This window comes from Rhizophagus irregularis, chromosome 25 (genome assembly GCF_026210795.1).
Source record: "Rhizophagus irregularis chromosome 25, complete sequence".
Classification (NCBI taxonomy): Eukaryota; Fungi; Glomeromycota; class Glomeromycetes; order Glomerales; family Glomeraceae; genus Rhizophagus; species Rhizophagus irregularis.
In genome coordinates this window covers 3,471,172-3,488,189 of record NC_089453.1, presented here as the reverse complement: position 1 = coordinate 3,488,189, position 17,018 = coordinate 3,471,172, and the positions used below count along the sequence as shown (strand labels likewise).

Here is a 17,018-nt window from a genome sequence, read left to right as displayed (position 1 = left end):
AATATCTCTAATAAATTTCCGGATATTCATATCCACAGGTAAGGAATTAAATTGTAAAATGCAAGGAGCCATCGAATCCAATAGTGGACAAGAGGAAAGCTGTGAGTCAGTATGAGCGGCTTTGGCTAATGCATCCACATGATTATTCAAAGGGTCGTCAGCATGAGCAGGGACCTTGATCAAGGTAACATCCAGATTCTTTTGCAACATAATAGTGCGTATGGAAGACCACAAAAGGTGGTTGGATTCTTTAAGCATTCTGGGAATAAAGGGAGCATCCACATATAAAGACCAAAAAGAAAGTAATTGGGCACAATCAGTGGCAACAGTAATCTTTGAATTCCGAGGAAGGGAGTCCAATCCGTGCAATAAAGCAAAAACTTCTGAACGTAAAGCAGAAGGAAAAATGGAGGAAATAATATTATAGTGGGATTCCAAAATAAAACCATCAATATCTATAGCAGTCCATGCATAAGCCATCGAGGATACCGGATGACTGGAAGGAGGGAGGAAGGAACCATCAATATAAAGTGTAGACACCGAAGAAGGAAGTTGGATAACAGAAATCCTAGGCATTTGTTCATTCATAGAAGGTAACCGATCTGGAGCAAAAAGATGAAATAATAAAAGAGATTTGGCATAGCCTAACGAGGCGGAAAGTGAAACCGAGCGAGTATCCGCATGTATGTAAGTTCGAGGTTTCGTCGGATAACGGATCAAACTTGATAAAGACACATATGAGAAGCACTTTTCAGAAGGACATCGTTTAAGCAACGTCTTAGAGGTAGAGGATCGCGGGAGAGCAGAGGCACAACCTTGGCATGCAATAAAATCAGAAAGCAAGTCATCAACCGAAGACGCAATCCAATGTGAGATGAGAGCTTCATTACGTGGAGCAGGATAGGTAGTAATCACACGACCAACGAGAAAGGAATTAGTATTACGATTAAAAGAAATAGCCCATTGAGGGTTAAACCAATAATTTCGACTAATATCTATAAAGGAAATAGAAGCTACAGTATGAGAACTAGGAATTCTAAATTGTTGTAAAATAAAAAAAGAAGGTGAATTAGGAATAACAATAAGATTGAACAAATAATTAAACCAAGCAGGCACAGATCCTTTGTTCGATACTCGTTTAAGAAAGCGTAAATCTTTCCATGAAAGAAGTCGAGAGCCACATGGTGTAATCAGTTGAGCAAGAAAACGAGTGCAGAAATTATTCCGAACATTTTTCATGGAAGTAAATAAATCTTTTGGTAAAATAAACCGGAGTGGAATCGCCAGACGTAAATCTTTCCTCGGAGGTCAGAACAATAAAGACCACGTGATATTCAATCGAGAAGAGAACAATAAAGAATTGAACAAAGAATGTGTTCGTAAAGAAAAGGTATGGGACCATGGTTCCAAATCAATAGTAGAGGGACAGGCATCACAATCCAAAAGTCCTTGGAGATAGGTAATCATATAATTGGCAAAAAGCTTATATGAAGGGTGAGAAAAAATTTTCTGCCATGAAGCCACATGAGATGATAAAAATCGACCAAACGCTTGCTGAATGGAGAAAGGCAGCATAGTAAAAAGCGTGGAAAGAGGAGTGACCGAGGCCAAACCAGCCTTCTGACGAATAAGGGAAAGCATTGGAGAAACCATGCGATTAATGGTGGATTCAGCAAATAATGTGGATTGTAGGCGGAACTCTAGCCTCGGAAGTAAAACAATATTGTAAAGGTAAGCCACATGTTGCGCCAAAAGCTTTTTCGGACTAAGTAAAGCAGCCATATCTTTGACCATGGAAACAGTTTGGTTGTGAACAAAACGAGAAGAAGCCGAAAGGTTAAACCAAACACCTAAAAAACGAAAAGATGTAGATAAGGCTAACGCCTTTAAAGTAAGGGTATGAGATGTAATTAGGGGGGATGGAGAAAGATCAAACACAATAGTTTGAGAAAATTGTTCAGAAGAAAGAAGGATATATTTTGCTGAATTTGCTTGAGTATTATTTAAGGTATAAAATTCAGCAGTAATGGAAAGGCGATCTTCAATTCCTCGTTTAGATGAAGCAATTAAAATAGAATCATCCATAAATGTAATATGCGAAACAGGAAGATTGTATTGTTCATATTCAATTGGAGAATAATCCAATAATGCAGAAGATTTCAAAATAAAAGGATCACAAGCTTCTCGATTAAGTGTGGTAAGCAAAGGATCCAAGTAAATAACCCATAATAATGGAGAAATGATTTCACCCTGGTCAATACCGATTCTAACTCTATATCCAGAAGTATCACCATGATGGGTAATAATTTTATTATTACGTCTTGTAAAAAGGTTGATGATAAATTTAATCAATAAAGACGGTATATGCAGACGGATTAAAGCAAGTCTAAGCATGTTTAAATCAATTGAGTCAAAGGCCTTAGAAATGTCCTGAGAAACAATCCATAATCCTTGGTCATCAGTTTTGTCAAAACGTCGTTGATGAATAATAGCATCAAGCATCTTAATAGGAATATCAGTGGAACCGCCTGGCAATCCAGCAAAATTACCACCTTGGAGCACTTGGTTGTCAGCTAGGATTTTTGAAAGACGAGTTGTAACGACCTTAACCACACATTTTCGTACCGTTTCCAATAAAGTGATGGGTCGCGTATTCTTCAATTGTGCGTCAAATTCATGAGGCTTTGGAATGGGATAAACAAGTGCTTCACGCCAATCAGCAGGAATGTCTCCATGAATGAGGCAGGCATTAGCTAAAATAAGGGATAAGTTGAAAGCTTCGCCAGTTAAATGTTTGAGCATCTCATAGGAAATTTTTGAAGGACCAGAGGCTTTATTATTAGGCATAGAGTTAATAGTGTTCTTCCATTCATCGGCTAGAATAGGAGACATAACCGAAGTATATAAGGATGAATCAATGTCAGAAAGAGGAGTATATGCTCTCTGCCAACGTGGAAAAAATGATTCGGTAGAAGAATATTGGACCAAAGGAGGAGTAACTACCGATTGGAAGTGTTTAATAGCAGCTTGTTTAATATCTGAAGGATCAGTAAGTAAAGTAGGTTTGGAGTCAATTACAACCAAAACTCTATCAAGAACAATAGAACGATGTTCCACTGATAGGGCTGAAGAAATAAAAGAGCCTGGAGACGCAGAGAAATGTTCATCTCTAAGAGCAGTATAATATTCAATGGAATCAACACGATGCTGATGAAATTGTGTGGAAAGATAAGCTGAAACCAAAGCTTTTTGTGAACGTAAAAATTTGACAAAAGTAGGAAGTGGTGTTGTACTATAAGAAGGTATAGTATAATCTGTTAAAAGAGACTTAAGGAGGATTAATTGAGTTGGTAAAGAATTAATCATTTGTGAAATTTGAGCAGGACGACCAGGCCTAGAGGTGGTCAATTTAAACAATAATCTATCCAGGAATTTGTTGATAGCAATAAGCATGGTAAGTTCAGGAGGATATTTATGGTGATGAGTGTTGGATACATGTTGGAATGGTAAAGAATCAATGGCACCACCAAGAATAGAACGTTTAAGAGCGTGCCAAAGTTTGTCCAATGAAAGAGCTGAAAGTGAAGATATAGAGGGATGGTGTGTGGTCAAATACAACTCAAGACGCGAGTTAACTTCATTGAAAAAGGTCTCCCAAACAGCATCTTTCAAATTTTTGTAAAGAAAGATGGTACGTTGTTCGCTTTTCTGCTTTAATCTAGCTTTGGATAAAATAGCGAAACATGAGCTAAAATCAAAGGCCGTTATAAGTACACGGTGATCAGTAAATTGATTATCATTCAGCTTAGGACAAGTTTCAACATGAGAGAAGAGACCAGGAGCAGGAAATCCAGGAGATGACCAAATATAATCAAGTCTTGAAGAACCATTTTGATGATAAAAAGTGGGACTAGGACCTGAAATTGAAGAAATATGGGATTGATGATCCGTAAAGTATCGAGAAGAAAGTGATCGTAAAATTTTTAAATGATGTTGAGGAAGATGTGAATGTGAAATTTCATCTGCATTAAAATCACCAAGGATGACTACGTGATAGTTATTAGAGCGGGCTTTATCAAGCCATAAATTAAGTTGGGCAAAAATAGCATCATGTTCTTTATAATGAATCGAATGATAAGGAGGAATATAAACAGAAATAATAGAAATTTTTGTCTGATGGAAAAAAAGATCTAATTTTAAAAGACGACCTTTCCAAGGATCAATTTTCTGAACATGTTTATGTAAAGGATGGCGAAGTAAAAGACCAACACCATCATGAGGTCGTGAATTAGAAGGGGAAGGAGCCCAATAGGACTTAAAATTATGTTGGAAATGTTCATTTTGATAAATAAATTTGGCACCAGAAGAAGTAAGACGAGTATCGTTTAAAGATAAAACGCCAAAAGAAGAATGGAGAAAATAATTTAACAAATGCAATTGTCGAACAGGGGAACATAATCCATTAACATTGATTTGTCCAAAGTTAATAAGAGGGGAAGAAAAGGAAGAAGAAGACGGAATATTAGGACTATTATCATTAAGTATCGCACTATTAGGAGGGTGAAATCCCTGTGATACACCCGATATAAATTGGTGTTCAATCATTGGAAGGGGAAGGTTTTGAAGGAGAGAAGGAGTCCAATTTTTCCATAATCGAACCAAGTTGAGCAGAAAGATTCTTTTGTGTAGTAGTAACATTAAAAATTTCTGATTGCAAACGAGAAGCGTTAGCATCAGGGGTGGTATTAGTAGGTCGGGAGACAGGTAAGGGGACATGTCGTCTTGATAGGATGGAGCTAGGATCCAGGGCTGAGAAGGAAGCATCAGGAAAGACGTCCATAAGAGAAGAAGTATTGGGAGGAAGATTGAATCCAGAATTCGTGTCTTGGGTTGGAGTATCATCCCATCCATGATTATAGGAATGAGTTTCTTGATCGTCATGAGGTGGGTACAAATCTGAGTCACCAGGATTACCGCAATCATAATTCATCATTGATTCAAGCTCAGAAATTCTATAATCATGATTCGTGATAGTATCCTGCATCCAGGAAACAGTTTCGTCAAGAGATTTAAGGGTAGTAGTAATCTCTTTAATCTGCGCCTTTAATTCATCAATAATATGTTGAGGAAGCATAGGGGCAGGATTTTCCGATGGAGAAGTAGGTGATGTAGAATTGACAGAATGAGGTTTGTATGGAGGTTGAGTAGAACCGGAAGAATATCCATTGTTCCTATGATTATTAGTATTAGTATTGTTCCGGTTGTTATTTTGAGAAGTATTGGGACGAGAAGTGTTAGAAGTATTATTGTTGTTGTTGGAACGGGATGAAGAGGAATTATTATTGCGGGATCTAGAGTTGGAACGCGATCTTGAACGGGAAGTGGAATTGTCACGTGATTGGCGCGAATCCTGACGACCACGTCTAGGTCCAGCATTAAAACGAGAATAAAGTTTGTTAAGGCGATCGTCCACTTTCCGAGTAGGACGTGGATTACATACAGAGGGAGAACAACCAGGACGCCCACAAACATGGCATAAAGTTTGTGCTTCATTGGGAGGGTGCCATGTTAATCCTTTGCCGCGAAAAGCCACGGTCATTTCTTTGGCAGCTTCAAGGGATTCAAATGAGGAGAAATTCAAATATACATAAGGTTTAGGTTTGTAAGAACTGATAGACAAAGGGACGTTAAGGGCCTTAGCGTTGACTTGAGTAGCGATTTCTAACAGATCAGCTTCTTTAATATTCTTAGGGATGCCGGCAAGGATAGCAACATGTTCTCTGCGGCTATCGCGTTGGGCTTTCGAGAAAGATGCTGGGCAGACACGTAAAGAATTACCAAGGCAAATGATCGCCCAGATATCATTGAATTGGGTAACTGCATCCGCGGAGGAAAACTGGATATGGCCATTGTAATAATGCTTTCTAGGAGTAAGTTTACACTTAATTACAGTGCCATATCGGGAAAATGCCTGACGGACTTGAGTCTCAGTAAGGAAAAGTGGGATATCAGTGACGAACAAAGACTTCATTTCATCACTGAGCTTGGCGTCTGCAGGGGAGTAATGACTAAAGGCCAAATCAAGAAGATCGGCACGTGGGGAGCTGACACAATCGGTAAAATCCTGTTGATCAAAGAAGAAGACAAGGATTTTCTTGTTATCGCCTGATCCTTCACAACGTGCGCGGGTGCCATATGAGGAATATCGGGAGAGTGAGCAATCCACTTCGTCACACATGGAGCGATTGGTGGAAAATTGTCTTGAACACGACAGGCGCGTCGCGTAAATATGCCGCAGCATAATAACGAGATGGTGTGGATTTTATAGCGGCAGCATTACCATCGGGGGATGGTCGTCGTTCCGGAATATCAAAGGCGACAGCTTTGCCTTTACCACTGGTGTTAGAGGGAGCATGGATAGAAGCGTCAACAGTTTCAACAGGATTGGTAGTATTTTGAGGAGATGTAAGCACTTGGACTTTGTTGACAGGAAGATCTGAGGGAGCGGTAGAAATAAGGTTGGGAGTTGAAGCAGAAGGTGAAGTTATATCAACATTCATAGCGTCATCAGAGACAACGCGCGAACGTTTGTTAGGCACGCCAGCGGTACTAGTAGGAGATAAAGGTCAGTCTCCAGAGGGAGTAGAAATAACAGGACGCGGTGGCGGCGGAATATCTGGGTTAATAACAGAGGGAGCTGGAGGTGTAGACAAAGTTTAGAGCTCAGTAAAGAGGAAAGCAACTGTGGAAATATTAGTATTTTGAACGAGCACTTAGAAATTTTCGAACGAAAATTTCAAAAATAAATTTTTTTATTAGTATTTTCAAAAATTCAGGAAAGAGTTGCGATGATCCTCATATTTGGTGATTATAAAGAGATGTGACTATATAAAAAATTTATTATATTTGTATATCATAATTCTGGCCAAAAATTAACATAATTTTAGCTAGAATTATACTTAAAACTTTATTGTATCGTAACTTCGCCAATATTAATCGTAGAGAGATGATCTTACCGCCATTCGATTCGTCTTGATGAGACGGTTCTAATGGTATAAAATATGTCGAAATCCAATCACTAGATTAATTTCCGAAATTAAAAAAATATTAATGGTTTTTGTGTAATAACTCTGTTAATATTGATTCTAGAAAGACAATCTTACTACCATTCGATTCGTCTTGATGAGACGAATCTAATGGTATAAGATACATCGAAATCCAATCACTAGATTAATTTCCGAAATTAAAAAATATTAAATGGTTTTTAAGTAATAACTCCGTCAATATTGATCACAGAGGGATGAGCTTACCACCATTCGATTTGTCTCGATGAGGCGATTCCAACGAGCTATAAATCGTCTTTTTACAATCACTAGGTACCGAGAAATCTAGCAAAATGTTAAATGGCGCAGTAAACGTAAATCAAGAAATATTATAATGCCGATGTTTAACATTTTGTTGAATAACTCGTCAGCCAGTGATCGGAAAAGGATAAAACTGGCTCTTGTTCATTTGACGAACGCGCCTCCCACTCTTTCTCCTTCCTTTAAGGATAGAATAGAAGACAATATTTTACCGCTTTCTGTGCAATCTTTGTATACAGATGGTTCGTTTCGTCCTACCAATGATTCTTCGCCTTCTTCTATGACTTCTGCTTGGATTGCTCTTGATGATGATGGACTTGTCCTAGAATCTTCCTCCATGCATCTCCCTTCTTACTTCCCTTCAGCTTTGCGTTCTGAAATTTCTGCTGTTCTATTAGGATTGAACGCCCTCTCATGTGATTCTTCAATCTCTATTTATACTGATTGTAGTCAGTTAATTTCACTATGGACACGGTTTGTTGATGCTCCCTTCTCACTAAAGTTGCTCTGAGAACCTAATCATCTTCTTTGGCTTTCTATTCGACAACTTATCATGGATCGTAATCTTAAAGTTGTTTTGATTAAAGTCCCTGCTCATGGCGATGATCTCTACAATTTACAAGCGGATTCTCTGGCAAAAGATGCTCATTCATCTTTACAACCCACTGCTCTACCTTCAGCCATTTGTTATGCTCCATGCTTGTTGACTTTTAATTCTTTGCCTATTGATGTGAATATTCATCATTTTCTCCGCTCTATAGCAGATGCTCGTGCTCTTTTATCTTTCTGTTCACTTACGCGTTTTACTGCTCTTGGTTCTCCTTCACTTTTTGACTGGGCTGGTATATATTTTTGCCTGTCACAAATTAAAGGTTTTGCTTCACATAGGAATGGTCGTCCTGAATTTTGGATTTTCCGCATTAAACTTCTTTTGGATATGTTGCCTACCTTAACTACTCTTCAACAACGCAAACCTTACTTATACTCTCCTGACTGGCTCTGTTCGCAGTGTAATTCTGCTCCTGAAAATTTGAATCATCTTTGGACTTGTCCTTATATTTTACCAGATTTAAATCCCTGCTTGACACACCGGTCTGAAGTCATTAAATTTAGAGATTCTTGTTTATCTTCTTTCCTATCCTTGAAATCATTGGATATTTCTTTTCAAACTGAATTTTTTGCTTTGGATTGTTGGAACTATGAAGTTCCTTCTTCATCTTGTCTTTGGCTTACTCGAGGATTGTTGCCTACGCATTTAACGGCATTTTTGAATCAACACTTTCCTCTTTCTGTTATATACAAGACTATTTCTCCTCTTCTTAATGATTTCCAAGTCGAATTATATGGTGAAATTTGGCTATGTCGGAATGTTCTTTTTCACGCTTGGGAAGAGTCGCAGGGTATCTCGACTGCTTCCAAATTACGTGGCCCGTCTATAGTTTCTTCTTCTATTGCTACTCCTTCACAAAAGAACAACTCTTCTTTGGCGACAGTTTCTCAGGATTCTTGGATTTCTTAGATATCCTCTTCTATAATTCAGGGTGGATCATGGATCTCGCACTTGGATTTTCTGCGCCGCTTAACAGTTCAACCTCTTAGGATTTCTTTCTGGTAACAGACTGGATTTTTTGATGTTGGATAGTTGACTCACACTGACCTTTGGGTAAAGTTGGGGTATGCGATTCTGTAATAGTTTAGTTTTTCTTTGCTTTAATTTTATTTTAGTTTAGATTTCTTTACTTGTATGAGTCGTGAAGCTACTCTTTTTATTTTTTATTAGTTTATTTTCTTATTTTTTCTTAATACTGTTCGTTCAATTTTCGATTTTAAAATACAAATAAAAGATAAAGTCATAAGACTGTTTGCACAGGAAAAGGATAAAACTACCACCATTCGATTCGTCTCAGTGAGATGATTCTAACAAACTATGATACATCTTTGTACGATTATTAGATGCCAAGTTATTTAATATATTCTTTATATAACTGTGATTATAAATGGTTTTTTTTAATATAAGATTTTTGAGGATAGGTGTGATAGTGACTATAGATAGATTGTGACTATATAGGATAGATTTTAATAATAAAGTGTTTTGAACATTTAACTGGTATGACTATATACTAAGGTTGCTTGCCAAAACCTTCTTAATAACTGCCGAAACCTATACGGAAAATGCTGAAACTATATTAAATCATATTAAAAATCCTGCCGAAACTTTGCCGAAATGCCGAAACCCCCATTTGCCGAAACTGCCGAAACCCTGCCAAAACTATAGTAAACATATAATAAAATCTTGCCGAAATTTATCGCAGGATTTTGGAGAGGTTTTGGCAAGCAACCTTACTATATACACAGTGAAATCCGATATAACGGAACTCCAATAAACCGGAACTGGCCTTATACCGGAACTTTTTTCCGGAACCAAATCACATATATTAAAATAAGTTTGATATAACGGAATTTATTAGTAAAATCTCGATAATAGCTATAACAGAACAAATAACAGAATGGTTATAATAAAAATGGTTCGATATACCGGAACACGTGACGATTCACAATTTTAAACCAATAAAATTACAGTATTTTCACGTGATACAGATAATCTCATTTTTTTTTGAGCAACATGATAATTTTTTTTTATAAAAAATTATTTCAGATAGTAAGAAAAAGCAAAATTTTTTTAAGTTTTGGTAAATTTCAGTATATAAAATTTCTCAAATAATGTTTTAAATAAAAATAATCTAAATTTTCAATGTTCGTCGCACATGTCGCACAAATAAAAACTTGATATAACGGAATTTCATATGATTTATATATAAAATTCGGTATATCAAAATTTTTTAAATTTTTTGACACTAGTCGAAAAAGGACAATTCGGCCTAAATTTGACCAGGTCGAATATAGGTCGAATAATGGTCTAACCTGTGTCAAATTGAGGTCGAATTTTCGGGCGCATTTAGGGTGCCAATCGTCCCAAATTCGGACTAATTATTCGACCATTATTTAGGTTTAAATTGACCAATATTCGACCTTAAAACTTTAAGCCGAATTATGGTCTAATAACAACCCATTTATTTATGAATTTATTTTGATTTTTTTTATCAAATTTATTAAATAAATGTATTTATTAATGCTTAAATACTTTATAATTATATTATTATTATTGCATCTATCTAATTTACAAAAAATATTGCTAATTCTAATACAATTCCACAATTATATGATTCATGTATTCGTATATACGAATCTTTGATTGTTCTTTAGCAATCCATCCGAACCTATAAAAAAAAGAGAAGAACGGTTAGTAACCGTTCATAATAATAAAAAAAATAAGAAAAAAAACCAAGATTCGTACTTACTTACGAATCTTTGGTTTTTTCCGTTCTTCAGAAGACACCCGAGACACCTGAGACCTAAAAAGAAAAGAAAAGAACGGTTATTAGTAACCGTTCATAATAATATTAAAAAAAAATCAAAAAAAATAAACCAAGATTCGTATTCTTAATCTTGGTTCTTCTTTTCCCGAAGGTCGGAAGCCCACTCCACCCGATCCTAAAAAAAAGAAAGAACGGTTATTAGTAACCGTTCATTAATATTTTTTTAAAAAAATAAAAAAAAAATCCAAGATTCTTACGAATCTTTGGAATTTTCCCGTTCTTCGGAACACGGAAGCCCACCCGAACGGCCGAACCTAAAAAAAAAGTAAAAAAAGAACGGTTAGTAACCGTTCATATTAAATTAAAAAAAAAAAATAATAAACCAAGTTTCGTACTTACGAAACTTGGTTTTTCCATACTTCGGAAGCCCACCCAAGCCTTTTAAATGGGCGTCTTGAATCTAAAAAAGAAAAAAACGAAAACGTTAGTGAAACGTTTCGTTAAAAAAAGTAAAAATTCGAAGGTATATGTATACCTTCGAAAGAGATAAGTGACGAAAGGAAAGGGGAAAGGGTAATAAAGGGAAAAGCGAAGGAAGGGAAAGGAGAACGAAGGGAGGGAAAGGGGAAGAAGAGAAACTGGGACGAAGGAAAAGGGGAACGAAGGAAGGGAAATGGCGAGGAGGGAAGGAAGAAAATTAAAAAAGTTTAAAAAAGGATCATCCTTTTTTAAACTTTTATTTTAATACGCGTATCGCGTAACGCGTAACGTTTGATTAACATAATTCAACTAGGTTGAATATATGTCTAATCGTAGATCTTTACTAATTGAAGTCGAATTTTATTAATTCTAGTCGAATATAGGCCAAATTGTATTAAGGCCGAATATTCCTTTTTCGACTAGTGTGATATATCGGAAGTCTCGATATACCGGATATTTTTACTAAAACGGATGGTTCCGTTATATCGAATTTCACTGTGTAGTAGAATGTGACTATAAAGGGAGTGACTATAGAGGGAGTTGACTGTATCTCTAATATTTAATTCTTTTAAAGTAATAAATCTGTTCTTTAATCTTCCAAATGCATTTTCAGCTACTACTCTATGTAAAGAATGAATTACATTAAATTGAATTTGTGAAGGATTTTGAGAATTTACAAAAGGTTTAATTAAAAAAATAAATATAGGATATGCTGAGTTTCCAAGTAAATATTCTTCTTCTTTAATAATTTTAGAAACATTTCGATAAAAATATGAATTTTTATAAACCTTAGTATCATGAATTAAGCCAGGCCATCCAATCTCATAATCTATAAACATACCTCTGTAATCTACAATTCCTTGCAATTGTATAGAATATTTTTTTTTTCTATTCCAATATGTTTCAGGTTGCTTTAATAGCACATTTATTTGCTAATACAATGTAACTTCCATCTATTGCACCTATAACATCTTTCATTTCACCAATATTTTTAAATCCTTCATGTATATTCTGCTTAGCTTTACCTGTTAGCTATTTAACCAAAGTTTTTTTTAAAGAAAAAATCACAATCATTACTCTTTTACAGTATAAATAAATAGTTTCTTTTGTAATTCCAAATCTTGAACATAATCCAAATATATCTTCTTTAGAACCAATTCTTCTCAAAAAAATTGCAAGTTGTAATTCAACAGAAGCTTGTAAATGATTCCTATTATTTTGAAAAATTGGATGAGTAATTAATAGGGAAACAAGCTTTTGAAAATTTATAGAGTTCATTCTAATAATTTTTTTAAATCTACAGTCTTCATATTTTGGTAAAATATAGTTATACCAATCTTTTGATTTTGCTACATGATAAGATCTTTGCTCTAAATATTTTATTCTGAGTAATGAGGTTAGTCCAAGCATTACCAAATCATCATCATCTTCTTTATTTGAATCACCTTCTTCCTCAAATAAATCTTTATTTTCCATATCTTGATAAGCTGTAATAATATAAAAAGATAATAATTCCCTTATTTTCTTGTATTTAGACATTTTAACTGCTGTAAAATTTTAATTATACTTTATAAGAATAAACTTTGCTATCAGTAGTGATTTTTTTGGTAGTATTTTATAATACTTTTTAAATAATATTAGGAATTTTTGACATGTCATGTAAATATCATATTTAATAACATATATATTAATAAGTCTATTAACAAGTATGATATTTAATATTAATATTGTAACTAATATAAAAGGATAATTGTTATATATTACAAAATTATTATTTTTTTACATTTCATTATAATATGGTATTTTAATATATATTAAATTATAATAGCAATTATATTATCAATTATTATAAAATATACATTACAGGATTATTACACAGTGAAATTCGATAAACCGGATATTCGATAAACTGGATTTGGGCCTAAACCGGACTTTTTTGCTAGAACTAAATCACGTATATTAAAATAGGCTCGATATATCAGAGTTTACTAATAAAAGCTCGATATTTGCTATAACGGATCAATTTTCTAACCAGCTATAGTAAAAATGATTCGATAAACCGGATCACGTGACTGGAAACCAATAAAATTTAAGTAACATAATTCGGTAAATCTTAAATTTGGCCGGAATTATAAAAATCTTAATTCTGGCTGAAGTTAAATATTACTTATATATTCAATTAAAATATTTTATATTCATTTTCATGACCTCTATAACTTAAAACTAGATGAAAAAATCAAATTATAGTGTATATTAGTTTTATTAGCATGAAAATTTTTTAAAAATTCAATATAATAGATTTTCAATATATCGAAATTTTTTCACTAAACCGGATATCCTGATAAACCAGATATTTTTAGTGGAACTGATAGATCCGGTTTATCGAATTTCACTGTGTATATGGTAATCAGAAAAATAGGCACTGATAGCTAAGAAAGTAATGACTACATGACAACTTTTGTATTTATAGATTAATTAATATATGTGATCAAGCATTTCAATTATAAACGTTGATCGTAAAATTTAATGTAACCCGATCAAAAATGCTAATTGAACAATTATGAACTGGCCTATTTATCTTATCAACTTAGAATTTTTTTGTGATCTGATATCTATTTGTCATCTGCATAATATGTCACCTGTATTATCATTAGTGATGCCTGCCTAAACTCTTTTTGCAAAAAAATTCAGTTTCATCACCAACTAGTTTCAGTTTCATTATTGACTAAACTATATAATAATAATTTTTAATTTTAATTTTAATTATATAAAATTATAGTTTTATTATTAAAATATATAAAATTAATTATATTTATAATAGTTTTATAAATTCTTTTTAAAAAATATTATATTTTAATAAAAATTTATTTTTTTAAATAATTATTATAATTAAAAATAGGACCTCAAACAATATATATAAAGGTAGTTTTTGAGTTTGCTTAACTAACATATAAAAATTTTTCCTATGTGAAATTTATTATTGCTTATTTGATAACATAATTTTAAAATAGTCAGATATAATTATGCGTAGCAGAGTATTAAATTATTAATAGTCAGATATATATTTACGTAGCAGAATAGATTTTTTTAATATATATATAATATAATATATATTTTACATTTTTCACATTAAAAAAATCTAATGGGAGGTGTTTTTTCTTTAGCCGGTCTAAACAAAAACAAAAGCGAAGGTTATACAAGATGATAAATAAAGTTACACGCATAGTAATAACAAAAGGAAGGGAAAATTGCCAAGCTCTAGGCAATCTACACAAGAGTAATTAGGACAACAACGCGTTTTCAATATAGCATGCAAGTAATGAATGGTCACAATAACAACAAAAAGAATACAAAGCGGGTCAGTGCACTGGTAAAAAAATGGTCTATCCTACACATATCCTACACATATCTTACACATATCGGGTACTCAAAATGTAGAAAATCATACACAAATAATACACATATCATACACATATTGGGTACTTATATATATAGTATACCTATCAGATACCTGATATATGTATGATATATATATTAGTACCCGATATGTGTATGATATGTGTATTATTTGTGTATGATTTTCTACATTTTGAGTACCCAATATGTGTAAGATATGTGTAGGATAAATTATTTTTTTACCAGTGGTGGTGAAGCAGAAAAAGAAAATATACACCCAAAAACAAATGAACCAACGGTTAAAAAGGAGGATTTTCGAAAGAATCAAGACAACATAAAAGAAGTAGTTGATTTATTGACAAGTGAAGAAAGTATTAATGTATTCTTAGCAAGACAAAGGCTAAGATTTGTTAAGGGGAATTTGAATAAACAAGAAACGAAAGATTCAATGTTTTTAGAGTTGCTAGTGTCCTGTCTATACAGAAACTTTATAACTTATTGGAATTCATTAATGAAAATAGCATCGATATTATGGCTAAGGCTGCTTGTCTAAACCTCTTCAAAATCCTACGATTAGTTTCGTCAAAATTTTACTATAGATTTATTATAGTTTCGGCAGAGTTTCGGACGTTTCAGCATTTATAATAAGTTTTGGCAGTTTCGCCTAACTCCAAAGTTTTGCCAGTTTTTTAATATAACTTTAATATAGTTTCGGCAGAATTTTGCTTTTCGGTGAAATGCCATCTTGCCTAAACCTCTAGGTTTCGGCAAGCAACCTTAATTATGGCTATATCAGAAACTAATATAGACTATTGACAGGAATATTATATAAATTAGGACATTAAGTCAAAAGTTTATTCGATAATCTTCAGTGAACATGATCAAAAAACTAAAAGATCAGGAACGGCACTTGTGATCCATAACAGATGGATGAAGCATTATTACTCAGTAGTGCACATATCCCCATATATCATAATAGCTAAATTCCTGTTCGTACAGAGAGAAATATGGGTATGATCAATATACGCTGCTCCTAACGATCAAGACATGAGGAAAAGTTTGATCGATGAATTGAAAATGGTTATGGAAGGACATAACCGATCAGTTCATAACACCATAGTACTGCACATTGTATTAGGTGATTTTAATGACATAATTAATAATAAAATAGATCGATTGCCTAGCACTGGACAACCAGGATCTCAATTTCTAATATAATTATTGCAGTTAGGTCTCTATGATATGTGCCAAATTCTCTATTCAGATGCAGAGTTATTCACACATGAGAAATGGGATAAAAACAAAAATAGATCAGCTTCTATCTCAAAATCAAGAATTGATCAAATCTGGATCACACATGAACCCGATGTGATTCCAGTAGAATTTTTGGTGCACTTATTACAGATGGTTACAAACAGTCACCATAGTATTATATCAATAATGCTAAATATATCAGGATTCATTAGGAATAATTTTCGGCATTGTGTCCCAAATCAATTACAGGATCCAGATTTACATTAAGATAAACGTATAGTGGATATCAGTAAAATAACTAATGTGCAATGGGAAAATTTTACTGAAATACTAGATAGAGAAATAGAAGCATGGGACTTCCAACAACTAATAGAGAGAGTTAATTATGAAATACAATTAGGAGACGAAAAGAGCACTGATGGAGAAGAAATAAAACGTAGATTTAATGAGCTTTAGGATAATATTATAAGTGCTATATATCTAGGTCAAATGGTTCTTGCTCATTAATATATTTCTGTATTTGATCATATAAAGTTTTAGCTTCGTAACGGTCAAAACCTAAATTTTTCCCGATTGAAGCTGCACATTTGATAATTCTCATGAGGGCGCATTTTTTAAGTGGCGCGTTTCTAAATCTGAAATCTATAAAAAAACAAGTAATATACTTATCATCATCGAACTCATCAAATCTTTCATTTATTACTTTGATACAATGACTTCAGAATGCAGGATTTAATGATTTGGGTAATTTTTTTAATGTAGCTGCAAGTCTTGCCAAGCTTAGGAAACAATCTGCAAGTGTAGCTCTTCTTGATTCTAATGAAAGTACCGCTTTTCTTAGAGGATCCAGAACAAATCTAAGAACTCGTAAATTTGAAAAAAAATTTCTCGATTGAATAATCGGTTTTATTTTGTCATTTGTTAGCACTTTATCATGATCGCTGGCCATTTCTTCTAGTGCTGATTCCAAATTTATTACTGAATTTACGGATTTACTAGCAGTAGTCCAGCGTGTCTTGCAATATCCTCCACTAATTCCTTTTTCTTTAATTATTTGAGCAAGTTTTGCATTAGCCTGATGAAAACTTCTAAAAAAGGTTGTCAAAATATTAACACGTTTTAATAAACGTTCCCCAAACTTCTCTTT

General features: G+C 33.7%; 1 protein-coding gene across 1 annotated transcript; it reads right to left on the bottom strand.

Annotated features, from left to right (window-relative positions):
* Positions 1-12,124: 12,124 nt before the first annotated feature.
* OCT59_017140 (uncharacterized protein) lies at positions 12,125-12,760 on the bottom strand (the record flags this gene model as incomplete). Its single annotated transcript, XM_066146168.1, has 3 exons — positions 12,125-12,246; positions 12,307-12,431; positions 12,555-12,760. The coding sequence occupies 3 exons, from the start codon at positions 12,758-12,760 to the stop codon at positions 12,125-12,127; spliced, it is 453 nt and encodes a 150-aa protein (XP_066003889.1).
* Positions 12,761-17,018: the final 4,258 nt, after the last annotated feature.